This window comes from Polypterus senegalus, chromosome 13, assembly GCF_016835505.1.
Source record: "Polypterus senegalus isolate Bchr_013 chromosome 13, ASM1683550v1, whole genome shotgun sequence".
Lineage (NCBI taxonomy): Eukaryota > Metazoa > Chordata > Cladistia > Polypteriformes > Polypteridae > Polypterus > Polypterus senegalus.
This window is the reverse complement of record NC_053166.1, coordinates 70,285,670-70,305,637: the sequence shown is the minus strand read 5'-3', so window position 1 is coordinate 70,305,637 and position 19,968 is coordinate 70,285,670. Positions and strand designations below refer to the sequence as shown.

General features: G+C 38.8%; 1 protein-coding gene across 1 annotated transcript in view; it reads left to right on the top strand.

The window, feature by feature from the left end:
• abcd1 (ATP-binding cassette, sub-family D (ALD), member 1) overlaps positions 1-19,968 on the top strand; it is a 72,114-nt gene that overhangs the window by 46,208 nt on the left and 5,938 nt on the right. Inside the window, exons 6-9 of the mRNA XM_039773979.1 lie at positions 1,299-1,444; positions 8,543-8,688; positions 14,330-14,414; positions 14,818-14,943. Coding sequence (XP_039629913.1) covers positions 1,299-1,444; positions 8,543-8,688; positions 14,330-14,414; positions 14,818-14,943 — 503 coding nt within the window. The remainder of the gene's footprint in view (positions 1-1,298; positions 1,445-8,542; positions 8,689-14,329; positions 14,415-14,817; positions 14,944-19,968) is intronic.

Genomic DNA, 19,968 nt, shown 5'->3' with positions numbered 1-19,968 from the left:
GATACACTTATCCTCTCTTGCTGTGGTGTATCTGGACCTTCTCCTTATTTTTCTATCTGGGTTAGTTCCAGTTTGCCCTTATCTCTTAAGCTCTTATCTCTTGAGCATGGGAAAGGCGCTATATAAATAAAATGTATTATTATTATTATTATTAAGATAGTAATAAAGACATTTGTATGAAATGTTCTATTTCTTGGCAATCTTTCACATGGAATCACCTTAATTCTTCAAAAAAAAAATGTTTCTTGAGGAACCTGTTTCATTATAGACATTTGCCAGTGCCTTTCAACCCAAATGAATAGAATAACAGGTTTCAGCAGTACTTATGCAATTACAAAGTTTTCTTAAAAAGACTAATTAAGGAGAAGTTAAGGTAGTTGACCTTTAGGAGAGTGAAGGAATGGCTGCTGAAAATGGGACTTTACTGTCATATCTGAATAATAAATCAAAACTCTTTAATTTTAAGCAGTAATAGCCATTAGAAACATTAGTAATGTCTTGGTTAGATTTTTAAATCCATTTAATGATATCTTGATAAAAAAAAATGATACATTTATTTCAAAAACACAGAGAATTTCAAAGTAACTCTAAACTTTTGACTGGTAGTGCATTGAATAAAGTGTAGAATACCATTAGAAAATCTAAAGAATACATAGACATATCGTGTATAGTCCAACATAAAACTATATTCCCTAAGGGCCTTTTTTACACCTGCAATGCTATTTTTCCTCCATTCAGACTTTTTTTATAATTTTTTCCTGTAATGCCAAGCTTTCCATTCACCAATCTTACTAAGAAAAATTAGAAAAAAATGAAAAAGCGTGACTCAACTATCCACAAAAAACTGTGCTAATATAGACACAGAATGTTCTTATTTTGTGGAATGTTTGCGGCCAATTCAGGATGCCTGATTAAGTGGAGCCGTACTAAGCGGCTCCTTTCTTAATTCCCCACTGCCCTCTTGTGTACATTGACTTAGGGCCATGTGACAGTCACACAGTTACAAAAGACCAGCCTGTTTCCCACAGTCTTAACAATGCACAAAGACAGCACAGCAGCTAGGACTGGAATGTAGGATGAGGAAACAGAGAAGAGAATTGCTCATTTGTAAATGCTTGTGAACTATGGAGTTGGCATGCATCTGGAAGAAACTAAATTTATGCAGATTTTATACGATGTGTGTAGACTGTGAAACCTAGGATGCAGCAGTAAACCTAGTAACATATGTAAAAATTCATATGTCTTCATTTATTTGTGTTTGTATTCAGTCATGTATTTTTGTATATATTGTACTCCAGGTAGAAGAAGGCATGCACCTGCTAATTACTGGCCCAAATGGGTGTGGGAAGAGCTCATTATTCCGAATTTTGAGTGGACTGTGGCCTGTTTACCAAGGTGTGCTTCGCAAACCACCACCGGAGCATATGTTTTATATTCCACAAAGGTGAGCTTGCATACCGTATACTGTTCATTAGGAGCTCTATTACATTTGAAACATGAACAGAGTCATAACCTTTGGTGGCACCCATGATACACTTTTTACACCAGGAATAACAACTGAGAATCATTAAAGGTTAATTAAAGGCGCTTTTCCACTGCATAGTACGGCATGACACGGTTCAGTTCAGCTCACTTTTGGGGGGTTTTCCACTGGGAACAGTACCTGGTCCTTTTTTTATTACCACCTCAGCCGAGGTTCCAAGCGTGCCGAACCGTTACCAAAACGTGACGTGTAAACTCTGTTGGTCAGTGATTGGCCGGAGAAAATCGTCATTACTGCGTCACTGAACTTGCGACGAGACACAACAGACCCGCTAGATTTTTAGCACAGCCAGCGAAGGTTCGGACGCACCATTTTGTTTTAACCAAAAATGGCTGTTTCGTGGTCTATCGTGGGCGACGTGGAATGAAAAAGTTTTTCAGGAGGTCGCTAAGCTCTTGGGCGTACACGGCTACCATTGGACTTACAAACAGTGTAGGGACAAGTTAAAAAGTGCAGTGGAAAAGCGTTGTTGTTGTTAAGGATCTCTTTGTATACCATGTTGTCAGTTCGGCCCTCTGGTTGTAACATGACCAAGTTGTGCGCTGAGCTTACTTTTGAGCATGCAACTTACAGTTGGCCATGTGAACAGTAATCTTGTCTCAAATCTGACAGCTTGGATTGCTGCTGTCATAATCGGTTTGAGTTTCATGGTTTGTTTCAATTACGACAGTATTTGCAGGATTTGTTGTGTTGAAGTGACATTCGGCATCTGTCAAGCGTTGTAAGCACACAACCGGTTTCATCGATAAAATCACATCCAGCTTTTGAGAGTTTCAACATTCATAAACATCAAAGTGTCCACTACTGGAATCGTCACCTGTGAATCTAAGATGTTTAAGAGGCATTGGCGGTTGTCGAAAGGTGTAAAATATTTGGCCATTTCGGTACACTTGAAAGCGACAACCAAACAATTCAGCGGCAGCCATCAACTCACATGCAGAACCATAGGTGAAGGGCTTAAGCATTTCACTCTTATAGTGCTCCTGTGTAGTATAATTATCTCCTGTACCGTCATCAGTCCACACCTTGAACCTGTCCCAGTCATTCAATACATAAGACACAATGTTCCTCCGGATATCAAGAGTGAGCCTGATATGACCGTGCAATATGTAACACAGAGAATGGAAAAGGCAGGTGCCATCTCCTGGCATGGAAACCACTCGGTAAGTGACAGTTCTTTGATCGATAGTGATCACCTCGATAGACATTGTAATGGGGGTTGGAATGATAAAGAAAATGGGTACCTGAGAAATGTAAAGTAAGTCTAAAATACCTATACAATAACTATAATTGTAATAAACAAACAATAAAACAGTGGAGAAGCCGTGGATTAAACAAAAAGGCTGTAGTTATCAGCAGGGAGACGTGAATCCCATGGCGAAGCAAGCAAGGAAGGGAATGTAGAGATCGGAGCAACGGACGGTCTTATATAGGCAGGCAGTCAACAACATGGGAGGCCTTGGGATGGGGGACCAATATATATGTACCAATATATGTATGTAAGTAGGATTCAGTTAGCGTTGGGAACCCGTGTACCAAATTTCTTGAAGATGGGCCCATAAGTAACAAAGACTGTTAAAAAGTTCAATATGGCGGCTGACAGTGGCATCATACCACCGAAATAAGTATGTACATTGGTTTCGGTTAGTGCAGGGAAGCTGCCTACTAAATTTCGTGAAGATGGGGCCATAAATAAGAAAGTTCAACATGGCGGACGTTGTTGACCGTTATGACCATTATGCGTACAATTTCAAAATGAAACGTTCAACTTTTGTAAGTAAGCTGTAAGGAATGAGCCTGCCAAATTTCAGCCTTCTACCAACACGGGAAGTTGGAGAATTAGTGACGTTGGAAAGTTCAATATGGAGGCTGACAGTGGCGTCATACCACCGAAATAAGTACGTACATTGGTTTCGGTTAGCTCAGGGAAGCCACCTACCAAATTTCGTGAAGATGGGGCCATAAATAAGAAAGTTCAACATGGCGGACCTTGTCGACCGTTATGACCGTTACGCGTAGAATTTCGAAATGAAACCTGCTTAACTTTTGTAAGTAAGCTGTAAGGAATGAGCCTGTCAAATTTCAGCCTTCTACCTACACGGGAAGTTGGAGAATTAGTGACGTTGGAAAGTTAAATATGGCGGCCGACAGTGGTGTCATACCAACGAAATAAGTACGTACATCGGTTTCTGTTAAAAGTTCAATATGGCGGCCGACAGTGGCGTCATACCACCGAAATAAGTATGTACATTGGTTTCGGTTAGCACAGGGAAGCCGCCTACCAAATTTCGTGAAGATGGGGCCATAAATAAGAAAGTTAAACATGGCGAACGTTGTCGACCGTTATCGACCGTTATGACCGTTACGTGTAGAATTTCGAAATGAAACCTGCTTAACTTTTGTAAGTAAGCTGTAAGGAATAAGCCTGCCAAATTTCAGCTTTCTATCTACATGGGAAGTTGGAGAATTAGTGATGAGTGAGTGAGTGAGTGAGTCATTCAGTGAGGGCTTTGCCTTTTATTAGTATAGATTTATGTTTATAAACACATAGACTCACATACACACAGAGGTCAATTCAATAGGTGCACCTGTCTAGTATTGAATGAATACCCCTTTTGTTTCTAAAATACAGGTAAAATTCGGTTACAATGAACTCCCAGGGACCTAAAAAATGTTTTGTTGAAACGAAAATTTTGTTGTAATGAGATTCTGTATTTGTTACTACAGTGCTTTCTTTAACTTGTGTCCAGGCATTTGCAATCATTTCAATAGCTTCTTTCACATTAATATTAATCTCTTCCTGACTACAAGTTATGCTGATGAGATTTTTTCTCAGCATTTCCTTGCCATAATACACTTTCAGGGTGCGAATGATGCCCAAATCCAATGGCTCAAGCACTGTTGTGCAATTGGGTGGGAGGAATTCAACGCAAACATTATCTAAATGTGAATGCATGTTGTGTACAATACAGTTATCAGTCAAGAGCCGAATTATCCTTTTCTTCTTCTTCATATTGTGAAGTCTCTGAAAACTTTTGGGATTCCCCCCCACTCCCCACCTAACGGGAATGACACGCTGAAGTGCATCCCGAAGTGCGATTGCAGTGTCTGTGGAAGATTGTTTGTCTGTTGCTGGGGCAGGGCAATAGCAGGCTCACAGCGGTGCAGTGAAGCACCATAGAAGCAAATCATAAAAGATCGGGGTCGTGCTATAAGTCCCTGTCTTACACCCCAAAACACAAGGCTTAGTCTCAGTACTTTAGCAAAACCAGCTTTATTCAGCTTGAAACAGGAATGGCACAGTTATTTATTATAGCATGATCTGCCACTCTGCTGAGTTTACAAACCTCACATTTTCTTGAATGATTGCCACATTAATAGGAATGTTTCTTAAACGAGCATCACTGAACCACATAAAAACTGCTTTTTCGACATCTTCAAATGCAGCAGTTCACATACGTTTGCAACCCGAGATTTTTCTACTTTTTTTTGCTCTCTTTCAAGAAAGTTGACAGTGTCGATGGCGAAATTCCGAATTCACTGGCAATGTCATTTTTCTTTTTGCCGCAACCGAGAGCTGCAAAAAATTAAAGTTTTTTTTTTTTCTAATATGAACTATTAGCATTTTTTCGTGTCTGCCGTTTGTATAGGAGGGTGACAATGAGTTAAATTCCAATGGATGTTTTTCAAATGTTGACGAGCAATAAGCAAAAGGTATCACTGAAAATCGCAGGAAACAAAAAAAGCAAAGAAAAAAAAAAACCAGTATGAGAAAAGTTTGAAGAAAGAAAAAAAAATTGGTGTTTTTGTTTGGGGATCGTTGTGCACAACCGAGGTGCGGCCACAGAACAAACTGCTCAGCGGATGATTCATCCAGGAATTTAAGGTCTTTTGTGCACTTCGTTTTAATGAAAGTATCTGCTGAATGTACTTCGTTGTAATGAGATTTCTATAGACTCGTGTCATATGGGGAAGCTGTCGAGACCATAAAAATACTTTGTTGTAAAGGTATTCGTTGTAACAGAATTTTACCTGTATTTTAATTTTTTTGAGGCATTAAGACAAGAAGGTACTGGAGAAGCTGCTTATAGATTTTTATTTATGATGACTCAATAGCATCACATACCATAGTTCCTTCAGACGGTTCTGGCATAGATTCATGCCTCAAGCCTCCTGTTCCACCTCATCCCAAAGGTGCTTTATTGGAATGGATTTGCAGACCGTGTAGACCATTGGAGTAATCTGAAGTAACAGTCATATTTATAGTCATTTGGGTTGTTAGTATATTGATGATACCTTGTATTTACTGATATACAAAGTAGGGAATATAAAGAAATACTGCAGAATTTTATTTCTAATGTGGACGAAGCTAGTGTGTGTTCAACTATTTGTGTTAATGTCCAGGTTTTTATAGCTTGTATGTTTGCCATCCAGTAATAAAATTGAAAATTAGGTAGAGCCATGGCACCTTTTCATATAGGTCATTATAGGGTCACCCTTTGGATGTGTGGATATTTCAAATTCCAAATAAATGAAGTTACAATTGAATCTAATCTCTTAAGAAATGAATTGTTAATGTATATGGAATGTTTTAAAATAGAAACAGAAGCTTAGGGAGGATATTCATCTTGATGGTATTAATTCACACTACTAAAGTAAGATGGACCATCTATGCACGTCTTGTTTAAGTTTTTCCAAGCAGTCAACAAAATTTTGTTGAAAAAGAGATTTATATTTACTTGTGATGTTTACTCCTAGGTATATAAACTGATCTGCAATGATAAAAGGGAAGGTGTCCAATCTAATGTTGTTTGCTAGAGAATTCACAGGAAAAAGCACACTTTTGTTCAAATTAATTTTGAGTCCAGATATCTTTTGAAATTCTGCTAGTGCAGTTAGGGCTGCGGGCACAAGATTTTGTAGGTCTGATATATACAGTACCATATCACCTGTATATAATGATATTTTCTGTTCAAGTCCTTCTCTGAAAATCCCCTTTATCTCTGATGCTTTTTGTAAGTGTACAGCCAATTACTCAATGGTGATTGCAAATAGCAGTGGTGACAAGGGACATCCTTGTCTAGTACTGCGTTCTAGTTTGAAGTAGTCTGAAATAATGTTGTTAATACAAATGGAAGCTTCTGGACTGGTATATAGTAGTTTGATCCATGAACATATGTTCGGGCCAAATTTATGCAGTGTGGTGAATAGGTAGTCCTTCTAGCCAGAACTTTGGAGAGTATCTTGACATCATTATTCAGAAATGAGTTTGGTCTGTATGATGTATATTGTAATTATTTTTCTTAGGAAAAACAGTAATTAATGCTGGGTGAAAAGTTTGAGATAGAATTTTATTGTCTCTGGCTTCTGTAAATACTGCTAATAAAAGAGGAGCTAACTTACAATTGAAAATCTTTTATAAAATTTAGCAGGGTAGCCATCAGAACCTGGTGCGTTCCCACTCTGAAGTGAGTTTATAGCATCGAGTAATTCTGATAGTGTCAGAGGTTTATCCAGTTCCTCTACATGAAGAGTATCTAGCTGTTGTTTAATTGTGACGTTACTGTCAGTTTAAGCAAGTGTGGTCTTCCTCCTCTGACTGTAGTCATTAAAAGGGTGTTTTCTTCAATGTAACTGCTGTTTACTTGGTGTTTTTTGTTTATCATACTATTCTCTGTAATGGTCTTACAGACCATTGGTTCTCTAAGTCCTTGGTATTCCACGTGGGTGCTGGTCCAACCGATTTCTCAGTCAGTTAGTTATTTTGCCTGTTATTGATCTCATTTAATTAGGTAGTCTTGTTTCTTCTTCTCGTATTCTGCATTAAGAAAAGCACAGCATTGATTTTTTTTTAATATTTGTATTATATTTAGAAATATTTGTACTTTTGATATAGCTTTAAATTTTTAACTTTCATTTTTGTTTTAATATACATTTTTTCCTATGAATTTTGCTCCCATATATTTATTGTAAAAATGACATTTAACAATAAACAGAGCAGACACCCTTGAAAGCTGATTGGCAGCAACTACTTATTTGTTAGAGTCATTAGTTAATAATGGATTAAATAACCAAATCATCTAGAAAAGCAGAAAAAAAATCATGATGATGATAAGGAAAATCTTGAAAACCATATTAAAAAAAATCACTAAATTATCTCCAGGTAACTTACATAAATGCTTGGTACATTCTAATAAAAATTGACTGAAATTCGTTTGAGTTTCTACATTGACCCCAAAACATAGAAACTGGAAAACAGCAGCTTGCTTAGTTAGACTAGGAGACCAACAGAAGTTAGTTGGAACAAAAACTTGCAGGCACATGGGGTTCCTGGGACTGAACTTGAGAACCACTGCTCTAGGCACTGCATTGCTTGAAAATCCCAAAAGGACAGATGTTTCTGGTGGGCTGAAAGCACATTTTCTGGCAGCATTAATCTCACCATAGTAAAAGTCGCTTTGTTCATGCATTGTTTCCATTTCAATGTTAGATTTAATGACAATTAAATTTTTTGACAATATATGTATTTGGTATTTATTAATGCAGCCACAAGATTTTGGATTAATTTTGCATTAATGAGAAGGCATACCTAATAAAATGACCACTTAGCATATATATGTATTTACACTACTGGTCAAAATTTGCTTTTCCGCTAATTAATTTGAAAGAAAAACTGGAAAAACTGAGATGTTCTACTTTTGACTGGTAGTATGTAATTTACCTATGTTGTTGTACAAGATCAGTGAACAGTATAAATGTATACTTTTTGTTATGACAGAAGCACGTGCAGGTTAAGTGACTCCCTGGTGAAGGGCGCAGATGTCTACTATTTCAGTCATCGCTTTAAAAAGCTTTGCAAATACTTTTTCCAGTATTATATATTTCTTTTCTCAAAGTGAATTGTAAATATATGAATGACCATTATCATCCATTCATTATACATCTATTTGCATACCTCACATTTCAATTCTAACACATAATTCTACTTTCTTGCAACAGACCTTATATGTCAGTAGGATCACTACGAGATCAGGTAATTTATCCTGACACCCTTGAAGAAATGAGCAGAAAAGGTTTCAAGGATTCTGACCTGGAGCATATTCTGGATATTGTAAACTTGCGTTACATTCTTCAAAGAGAGGGTGGTAAGTAACAGTTCAAACTTGAAAATTTCAAACTGGTTTGATTTGAAACTGATGAACTGATTGATTTCTAGGAAAGTATTTTCAAAACTGTATATGGAGTCAATTTGGCTTCCCATTGATGCTGCACAGAAATTCAAGTTGACTAGGCACATTTAAGTTTTAATTTTGCCTTGTGGCTAAATAGTTATTTATAAGGGGAGGGAGGTATAAAGAATATAAAAAGGCACCAGAAGTAAAAGGTGGAAAAAATGGTAGTCGCCTTTTAAATAAAAAATGCAAAAAATCCTGAGGTTGGAGTCCTACTCCTTAACTTGCTACTCTGTGTTTTAAGCTTTTGTGCTTGCACTTGCCTGTTTTAGAACAATTTACCAGATGTCTAATTGAATTAATCTACCCTCTTTGTTAGTCCAAGTCCCTTTTTGTTTTTCCTCCCTTTTCACTGCTGGTATAAATTTTAAAAATGGTTAGTTGACCTCGCTACAGTCAATAGGATCTATTTTCACAGTTTCTGCCAGCTAAGGCCATTAATTGCTGTCTAACTAGTGCTAGCCAGCTTCACCAGAAGAAAGAGAGTTTCAATATTGCTACAAATTTTTGCGAGCAGACAAATGTCAGAACATCACAGTTTAACAAAGCAGAATAGGAACATACTATTCAGGATATGCCACCTTAATACTGGATGAGTTTTGTTGCTCATTTCATAGTGCTCTCAAAATCTTAAATGCTACAAATTTCCTTTAGTGATAATGAAATTTAAGATACTGTAAATATTAAGGTAATTTTCTGCACATGTTTTGTGTTACTGAAGTTCAGGACTCATTTTATAAAAGCGTCAAGTATGTAGCTTTTTCTAGTAGCAGTAAGATGTCCTGGATATTATGTTAAATTGTATTGGTTGAGAAACAGCACAACTCAAAAATGACTTGCGTGAACTCATCCATTGATAATAGAGAGGAAGAAAATATGGATTGGGTATGTATGTGTTAAGAGGGAATTGTCTGATAAAGAAAATGATCAAGAGAAGATTTTGGGGGCGGGGTAAAAGATTACAACATTAAATGAAGTTCAGAAATGAAGGACATATAGACAGAAGAAGACAGCACTAAATATAGAGGAAAGTGGAGGAGGGAATTGTGCCCCTGGTCTTTCTAAAGAGAGAACGTGTGATGGTGATGATAAGCAATTGTGGGGTGTTCCATCAGTGAGAGCTTGTATTATCAGAGTGTTCTTTCTCTCTTTTGCACTGCTTGTAAAATGAATACATCTATCCCAGATTATCGAAGTTCAGGATCATGCAGAGGTAGAGTCTATATTGGCAGCATTGGGTACAAGGAAGGAACTAAACAGTGAGCCAGTCTATTGCACAGAATACTAACACATGAACTAACACCAGACCTCACTGAAGTAAAGCCATTTTAGAATCAACAACTAACCTAGTACACATCTTTATAATGTCCGAGGAATACCCAAAGACCCAAAACAAAATCAAAATAGAATGAGGTAGCAGCACTAATGACTACAATACCAGTCTGCTTGTTTATAATGGATATGAAGAAGAAAAAATAAAAAGGGAGCAGGCAGTCATTTTTGTGGGACAGTATGGGCAGGGATGAAATCAGTTGCAAGTTTAATCTCTACTGGAGAGCTTTCTTTTAAAAAGTGTTATGTTAACCACTTGACTCTTGCCTGCAAACAGCAGCCCACAACTCCCAAAAAAGAGTTTTGAAAACAAAATATTAAATTAATTGTAAAATTGACAATTCAGTTTGCAAAAAAGTTAAAATAACACAGATGTGCAGTAAAAATGAACCCAATAATATGAATTTCTAATCTGCAGTCAGGTTTTAATGGCAGTACAATAAAAATGATAGTAAAGTTCACACAGAGCAGTATAATATCTAATATTGGGGATTCTAACGCTGATCCTGGAGGTTTTCCTTCCTGACACTTTCTTAATCAGTGATCAATTTCTTCTATTAATTAACTTCTTTTCCCCCCCTCATTTCAATTGCCTAGTTTTTTAGCATTCAGTCCTCTGAATTGTTTCTTTTATTCTTAAATGACATGCAAACAAAAATGAGACATTGAGTACCATGTTAGGTTGGAGCTTTAACCAATTTCACTCCATCAGTGTCTTAATTAGAAGCCGATTATTGTTGTTAATTAAACCTGTCATTTAATTTCATTGCTATTTCTCTTTCTGCCTCATCAAATATTTGCAAAACTGTTCATTTTTTTAAGAGCACTGTCAAAATGTTTTTTGGACCTTAGCAAATCAACATGACTAAAACCTTCTCCTTTATTTTCAGATATTGTATGATGGACACAGGTTAGCTGTTTATGTGTTGGCTTCTTTTGTTCCTCATTATTATTTGGCCGCTAAATAAGATAAAAATGAAACAATTAAGGGGCTGAGTCCCAAATAGCAAGTCAATTAAAATTAAAGTAAAAAAGTTTAGTAGCAAAAAACTGGTCACTAATTAAGAAAATAGAAAGAAAACCTGGAGTCACTGCGGCCCTCAAGGATCAGAGTTAGACACACCAATCTAATATCTGCAACATTTTAATGTGAATGGGGTTTACTCTGTCTTTCTGTCTTTGGTATGTTATACAACTGAAAACAGCAAACTGAAAGCAGCAGAGTGGTGTGGTCCCCGGCCGGGACGCCCAGGAGGACGTGAGGAGGGCTTGTGCCTCCTCCAGACCGTGAGGGGGCGTCCGTCCTGGTTCTGTTGGGAGCCATGGGTCGAGGGCATGGAAGCCCTACCCTGTAGGGGCCTGTGGTCACCGCCAGGCGGCGCCCCGATGCCGGGCTCCCGGGATAAACAGGCACTGGGGCGCCGCCTGGCGGTGGCCACGGGTCCCTACAGGGCTGGGCTTCAAAGCCCCTACCCGAGGCCCCCGCGATAACCAGGACGGACGCCCCACTCGGTCTGGAGGAGGCACACGCCTCCTCTGGTCCTCAAGCGTCCCGGCCGGGCTCCAGCCCCGGCCGAGGACCACACGGGATAAACTGGCATCAGGGCGCCGCCTGGCGATGACCACGGGCCCCTACAGGGTAGGGCTTCCATGCCCTCGACCCGTGGCTCCCAACAGAACCAGGACGGATGCCCCCTCGCGGTCTGGAGGAGGCACAAGCCCTGGGGGACCACAGTGGTTACCACTTGCAGCTCAGTGCGCATATAAAGTCATGGCCGAAATTATCGGCACCCCTGGAATTTTCCCAGAAAATTCACCATTTCTCTCAGAAAATTGCTGCAATTACAAATGTTTTGGTATACACATGTTTATTTCCTTTATGTGCATTGGAACAACAAAAAAAAACAGAGAAAAAAAGCCAAATCTGACATTATGTCACACAGAAAATGGGGCAGACAAAATTATTGGCACCTTTTCAAAATTGTGGGTAAATCGTTTTATTTCAAGCATGTGATGCTCATTTGAACTCACCTGTGGCAAGAAACAGGTGCTGGCAATATAGCAATCACACCTGAAGCCAGTTAAAATGGAGAAAAGTTGACTCAACCTTTCTGTTGCATGTCTGAGTGTGCCACACTAAGCATGGAGAACAGAAAGAAGAGCAGAGAATTGTCTGAGGACTTGAGAACAAAAATTGTGGAAAAATATCAACAATCTCAATGTTACAATTCCATCTCCAGAGATCTTCATGTTCCTTTGTCCACTGTGTGCAACATAATCAAGAAGTTCACAACACATGGCACTGTAGCTAATCTCCTTGGACGTGGATGGAAGAGAAAAATTGATGAAAGACTGCAACGGATAGTACGAATGGTGGATAAAAATCAACTTCAAAACATATTCAAGCTGTTCTGCAGACTCAGGGTGCAACAGTGTCAGCTCAAACTATCCGTCAACATCTGAACGAAATGAAACGCTATGGCAGGAGAGCCAGGAGGACCCCACTGCTGACACAGAAACATAAAAAAGCCAGACTGGAGTTTGCCAAAATGTACTTGAGGAAGCCAAAATCCTTCTGGGCGAATGTCTTGTGGACAGATGAGACCAAGGTAGAGCTGTTTGGTAAAGCTCCTCATTCTACTGTTTATAGAAAACAGAATGAGGCCTATGAAGAAAAGAACACAGTACCTACAGTCAAACATGGTGGAGGTTCTAAGATGTTTTGGGGATGTTTTGCTGCCTCTGGCACTGGATCTGAAGACTACCAAAAGATATTGGGGCACAATGTAGGGCCCAGTGCCAGAAAGCTGGGTGTGCGTCAGAGGTCATGGATGTTCCAGCGGGAAAATGACCCCAAACATACCTCTAAAAGCACCCAGAAATGGTTGAAGTGCAAAGTGCTGGAGAGATCTGAAGTGGCCAGCAATGAGTCTGGATCTAAATCCGATTGAACACTTATGGAGAGATTTCAAAATTGCTTTTGGGAGAAGGCGCCTTTCAAATCTGAAAGACCTTGAGCAGTTTGCAAAAGAAGAGTGGTTGGAAATTCCAGTTAAGAGGCGTCACAAGCTTGTTGATGGTTATAGGAAGCGCTTGATTTCAGTTATTTTTTCCAAAGGGCGTGCAACCAAATATTAAGTTGAGGGTGTCAATAATTTTGTCCAGCCTGGTTTTTGAGTTTTGTGTGAAATGATGTCAGATTTGGCTTTTTTTCTCTGTTTTTTGTGTTGTTCCAATGCACATCAAGGAAATAAAACTGTGTATACCAAAACATTTGTTATTGCATCAATTTTCTGGGAGAAATGGTACATTTTCTGGGAAAAATCCAGGGGTGCCAATAATTTCGGCCATGACTGTAGTTGTCTTTAATACACTTAATGTATTTGCATCAAGTCTCCAAGTTCCAGAGAATTCTGTCATGCTGAAGAAGTACAGGAAAAGCTAATCAGTGTCTCAGAAATGGAACTTTGGGAGAAGTATTAGCACTAAAAGCTGATCTTAAGTCTTGTGAAAGAAGCAGGGTGTGAACTTTACCATTCCTGTGGACCATCCAGTATGACTCAATAATTTTGTATGAATTAAGTACAAGTACTATCATCAAGGTTTGCTACAATTGGTAGAATTTGCTATCACACACTGATTAAGCATGAATTTCTGTTTGTTTTTTTGACATTATGTCTTCTATCCTGCTTTGGACAACTAGTTCTCTTTGCGTGCAGATAATCAGTGGTTTTATTATTTAGCTGAACACAATGTTGCACAATACACTCTTCTTTTGCTAAGATGCAGTTTTTTTATTATGTTGTTTTCTACTCTAAGCATACACTACAGTTATTGCTTAAAATATTGACCCTTACTATCCCAAATTTTGTTTGAAACATATTAAAGCTTAGTTTGACTGTTTCATATGTTGACTGCAGATGGGAAACATCTGAAATTGGCAAGTGGATTCAGATAAGGTAATTTTATTTTTTTGAATAACTGGCTCGAAATTGGCCCTAGAAAACAAAGTTGGCATATGTCTACTATACAGTCTCCTGAATATGGATAAGGGGAATATTAAGGATGAATTACCATTGGGCAGTGGCTTTGACGTATTACTGCTAGTGGAGATTTACAGCAGAGTATCATTTAAATGCCAGACTTTTACATTACATTTCAAGTGATTTAATTTGTTCTTTTGCCATTTTGTGGTAATGACATTTAAGATTTGCTGTTGCAGGCTGGAATGCTGTTAGTGATTGGAAGGATGTCTTGTCGGGTGGAGAGAAGCAACGAATGGGAATGGCTCGTATGTTTTATCACAAGTAAGACTGAAAGTATAATTTCTTCCCCTTAAAAGTGATATTTAAATGAAGAATCTATGGCTATAATTCTTATTTTCTCTTAAAGACAAGCTAAACAGAGAAAGGTGTAAGTTTTCAGGACAAGAAACGGGACAGATGTGTATAGTTTTATTAAAGGTGAAAATTAATTTACTTAGACACAGAAACTAATTAAGTTGTTTGGCAAATTATTTAAGAATATTTAAGAATAAACAACTGTATTTAAGTGTAATGATAATTTGATTATTTGTATTAAACCTTTAGTATAGTGCTTATTAATACTGATATTAAGGACTGAAAAATTTAAAAATATGTCATTTCAGAAGTGGTAGTTATGAACTTTCTGCAGGAATTGTAACTAAATCACCTATTTGTTGTTCTTTAGGCCAAAGTATGCCTTGTTGGACGAGTGCACAAGTGCTGTTAGCATTGATATTGAAGGCAAGATTTTTCAGGCTGCAAAGGATGCTGGGATAGCATTATTGTCAATTACCCATCGTCCCTCTCTCTGGTATGTAGTTTGTTAGAGTATGCTGATTCATTGATCATAATAGATGCTAAAGTGATATGCAAGTCTGATTGTAATTTGGATGTTTTTGGTGTGAACAGTAATGAAATGCTGATTAGAAGGACTCAATTTTTTGATTTCAATAATGAAATATTTAAAATGTAGATATAAATGAGATAGCCCCATATGATTTTTCAAAATTATTTGACTCTGCAGAGAAGAATGTAATACATTTTCATGACTTTTACTTTTGATAGACTTTAAATTAACAACTAAATAACATATTCATAAGTTTTGGCACTGCTGGTCAAGTTGCATACTTCACTGAATCTCTTTGTGAAAAAATGTAAACACAGCCTCTGCAGGGTACAAACATAGTAGTACACACATTTTAAACTATAAAAATATAGATGTAGTCTGGCTTACCTCCACACAGAGCACTGTCTCTTTCTCCTATTCTGGATTTGCCTTAGGGTGATACGTGAATGCAAAATCTCTGGTGAGGTGCAATATAGCTGAAGCTTTTAGATCAGAGGTTCCCACCTGGGAGTAAATTACATCCAGGGCATAAATATCCTTTAAAAATGGATAAGTCGCAAAGATCTTGATTAGTTCCCAAATATGACATGAGACTTGATCTTTCAATAATTGCACCAAGAATATCAGAAATTGTAGAACATGCGTCTGACTGACTTGTGCGTTCTCATCGACTGTGTTTCATTAAACTATACCGGTATCACCACATCATTAGTTGTTTTAAATAGGTGAAATAGCATCATTATGTGCTACTATTATTGTTATTTGAACTTAAAACCAGTATCTTAAAATTTCCCCTTTGTCAATCGTTTTATTGTGGTAAAAGTATGAACTCAAATTACTGAACAAAACAGTGTGGGGAGTAAATTTACTTTCAAAAAGCTGCCACGGGATCAACAAGGTGAAAAAGGTTGAGGATCCCTGTTTTAGACTGATGAGAGAGTCCAACAAATGCAACTTGGGTTTCAGAGAGAAAAACTTTTAACTGTTGTTTATGTGAATTGTGACAGTGCATATTTTGGATAATCAGATGAAAGGATGTGCTGAGGTATCAGCTGATCTTAGATTGATGGAGCATTTCTTTGACAGATCTGTAACACCCTGTTGCTGGGAATAACTAGCAAATATCTCTGTTTAGAATGATTTTAACTCCTGTGTCCAATGTAGCTTCTTTTGCATCTCAGGACAGTTCACAAATGTAAGGCATAGATTGGCCCTGTTCAAGACCTTAGCTGTTGCTAAAAGATTGCTGACACTTGTCATGGATGCAACCATTGGTGGTGTTCCCCATTTTTAAAGAGGGGGACAAAAGGGTGTATTCCAGTTACCAAGGGATCATACTCCAAAGCCTGCCTCAGAAATCTTTTACTGGGGTGCTGAAATGGAGATTCCATTCAATAACTTCTGTTGACACAGTGGTACCCCATTGACAGTATGTGGTTTTCCAAACAACAAGCCCTGGATTACTAAGGAACTAAAAAGTCTCCTGAATGAGAAAAACAAAGCATTCAAATCCGGAGGCTGTGAAGGAGGTACAGCGTATGCTAAAGAAAAAGATTAGTGAAGGAAAGGAAGCTTGCAAATCTAAAATAGAAAAAACTCGCTCAGAATAACATGAAGGATCTCTGGAATGGACTGGCCATAATTTAATGGACTTGAGAAATCCAGGGCTCAGGTGCTAGAAGAGGATCTAGACAAAGCTAACACCCTGAACAAAATTTTTAAAAGATTTTCCCTCCTACTTCCACCTTCTTCCAATGACCAGTCCCCTCACACAATCCCTACTACATCAATGACTCCTGCACGTCAACTGGAATGGCCACTGATGAGTCCATCTCTGACCATCAGAATTAGCTAGCAATAACTGAAGACTAATTAAGGAGCCAACTGAAGAAACTACACCAAGGAAATGCTGCAGGACCAGATAGAGTCAGTCCTCGAGTTTGTAAAGTCTGTACTGACCAACTTTGTAGTGTCCTTTGTTACCTGTTCAATCTGTTCCTAAGGCTTCAGAAAGTGTTATTGTTGTGGAAATGATCCTGCATTGTTTCTGTGCCAAAGAAGGCAGAAGCCTCTTCACCGAATGACTAAAGACCAGTTCCACATACATCTCGCATCATGAAGACCTTTGAGTGGCTGGTCCTGGACTATTTGAGTCTTATTATGGTAGATCACCTGGACCCACTGCAGTTTGCCTATTGGACAAAGATTGGACTGGAGGATGCAATTATTTATGTGCTCCACAAAGCTTATTCTAACCTGAACAAATCTAGCAGCACTGTAAGGATTATATTTTTTGATTTCTCCAGTGCCTTCAGTACTATCCAGCCATCTCTGTTAAGGGGTAAACTCAGAAATATGCAGGTGGATGAGCCTGTTGTGTCCTGGTTAATAGACTATATGTCAGGCAGACCACAGTTTGTAAGACTCAAGGACTGTGTTTCTGATATGAGCAACACTGAAGCACCACAAGGAGCAGTCCTGTCTTCTTTCCTCTTTACTCTATATACCTTAGACCAGTGATGGCGAACCTTTTAGAGACCGAGTGCCCAAACTGCAACCCAAAACCCACTTATTATCGCAAAGTGCCAACATGGCAATTTAACCTGAACACTGAAGTTTTAGTTTAGAAAAAACAACTCGCACATTAACATCTTTTCTCTTAAAAGAAAAACACAATAACAGAGCTTTCAATTATACAAACAACTTTTTATTGAAAGGTAAAAGTTTGCATTTGGTATGCTTTTGAACAATTAATGTGATTTTTGCTGTTGTATGCATTCTGATAATTTGTCTAACCTTGGCTCATACTTTGTAAGTTTGAGAGCAACACATGCAGCACTCAGGTCATCTGTTAGTCTGTTTATGGTGTCAGATTTGATTTAATTCAAAGCTGAAAACAGCTGCTTACATGCATAAGATGATCCAAACAAAGTAAGGAAAGCAATCCCAAGTGCTTTCATTGACTTAAAATTATTTGGTAGAGAGTTGCACACTTTAAGGATTTCATTTTCAGAACTAAATGTGCTGTCCTTTGTCATCTGTTCTATCTTCTCAAGTGTTTAACGCAGGTCTTCCCCAATTAACCTTCATTCTCGTTCTCTCTCTCTTTTTTTCCCCTTTCCATCTGCCTCGCGCTTCTGTTATATGTTATGGGGACGTGGATCAGGTGTGGCGATTAGCAGCTTCCGGCAACAATTACAGATGTGGACGACTCCTCACCTGTGCACTTAAGAGAGGACCACCCGCATCATGAAGCTCCCGGAAACCGCTCTGGCCTCCCTACCACGCCCCCCCTCTAAGTCGCAAGTGCGGTCATTATGTAATAAAACTGGCCTTTTTAATTTTGAGCTGTGGACCCACTATACCACTTCTTCTCCAACCTGGCTCCTCTCAAACGCCACCACAGGAATCACCTTCGCCACAGACTCAACAGGCTGCCGTCCGTGCCGCACCCTCACGCAGCATGAGAGCCGCCCGCCTTACCCCAGACAGGAGAGGGAGGAAGTTCTCCCATTGGGCTGCTGGGCAGAGGGGCAGGGTGATGTGAGAAATGTCCTCAGGCGCGCATGGAGAGGGGGAAGGGAGCAGTCCGGCCCCGTGTCCCTCTGGCTTTCTAGTAACGAACTCAGTGCTGAGGCGATGGCATGCATGCCCACAGAGAGGGCTGTGCTTGCCCACTCAGGCACGCGTGCCATAGGTTCGCCACCACTGCCTTAGACTATAAAAATAACTCCAGATCATGTCACTTTTAGAAATTCACAGCTGATTCTGCACTTATGGAGTGTATTGATAAATAGTATGTGACAGAGTATAGGAATCCGGTGTGAGTTTGCGTCTTGGTGCAAAGAGAATTGTCTGGATCTTAACATCAGCAAAATCAAGGAAATGGTTATTGACTTCCGCCACACCAAAGAGCCTCTATGTCCGGTCACTATACAAGGAGTCGGTATAGAGGTGGTCTACTCCTACAAGAACTTGGTGGTCCATATTAATGACAGGTTGGACTAGTGTCATAACATAGAGGAACTGTATAAGAAAGGGCAGAGCACACTCTTTTTGCTCAGGAGACTGTGTTTCTTTAATGAGGGCAGTGACACCCTTCACATCTTCTATAAATTACTGATGGCCAGTGTAATTTTCAATGCTGTGGTGTGCTGTGCTGGCAACATCACTTCAAGAGAGGCCCAACGAATCAACAGGCTAATTAAAAGGGCAAGCTTAGCTATAGAACGCACTCTGGACCCCCCGGAGGTAGTAGCGAAGGACAGAATTAAAACAAAACTTAATGAACATTATGAACAATTCTGCACATCCTCTCTCTGATGTAGCTAACTTTCAGCTAACAAACCATTTAGTAGAAGTGTGGCAAGAAATACTGTGGTGGCTACTTTATACCAGCACCAATACATCTACATAATGCCCCACTGGGACTGGGACTGCCAAGTCAGAACTTTTTGTTTTTTTGAATTTTTTTTTCCTTTATACTAATTCCAGTGTGTGTTCAGACCAAATTGTGTTTGCTTACTTATTAACCTATTTATGTATATATTTATTTAAGGAGCTTCTGTAAAAAGGCAAATTTCCCCTAGGGACAAATACAGTCCCTATCTATGCCTTCAAGAGAAGCAATGTTAATGATGTCATGATCTTAGAACAGTGAGTATTTGTCCTTGGACAAGTGCATGAGGGGTCATGGGAGTTTGCCAATTTCGTCTACCATGTGCTTTGTGGATTTAAAAAAATCTACACTAGATCTTGTAGAAGGCACTACAAGAACATGGGGTCCCTGTGACACTCCTGAGTGTAATATGATTCCCTTATTTGTGGAGTTTGAGATGTACTTGAATACTTGGAAACATAATGGTTGCATTTTTGCTGTTTAAAGTAAATGTTCTCCTACTGGACTCCTTAGAGTGCAATCTCCAATTGATACTGGAAAAGTTTATAGATGAGTGCAATGCAGATGAGATGAAAATTAACATCTACTAA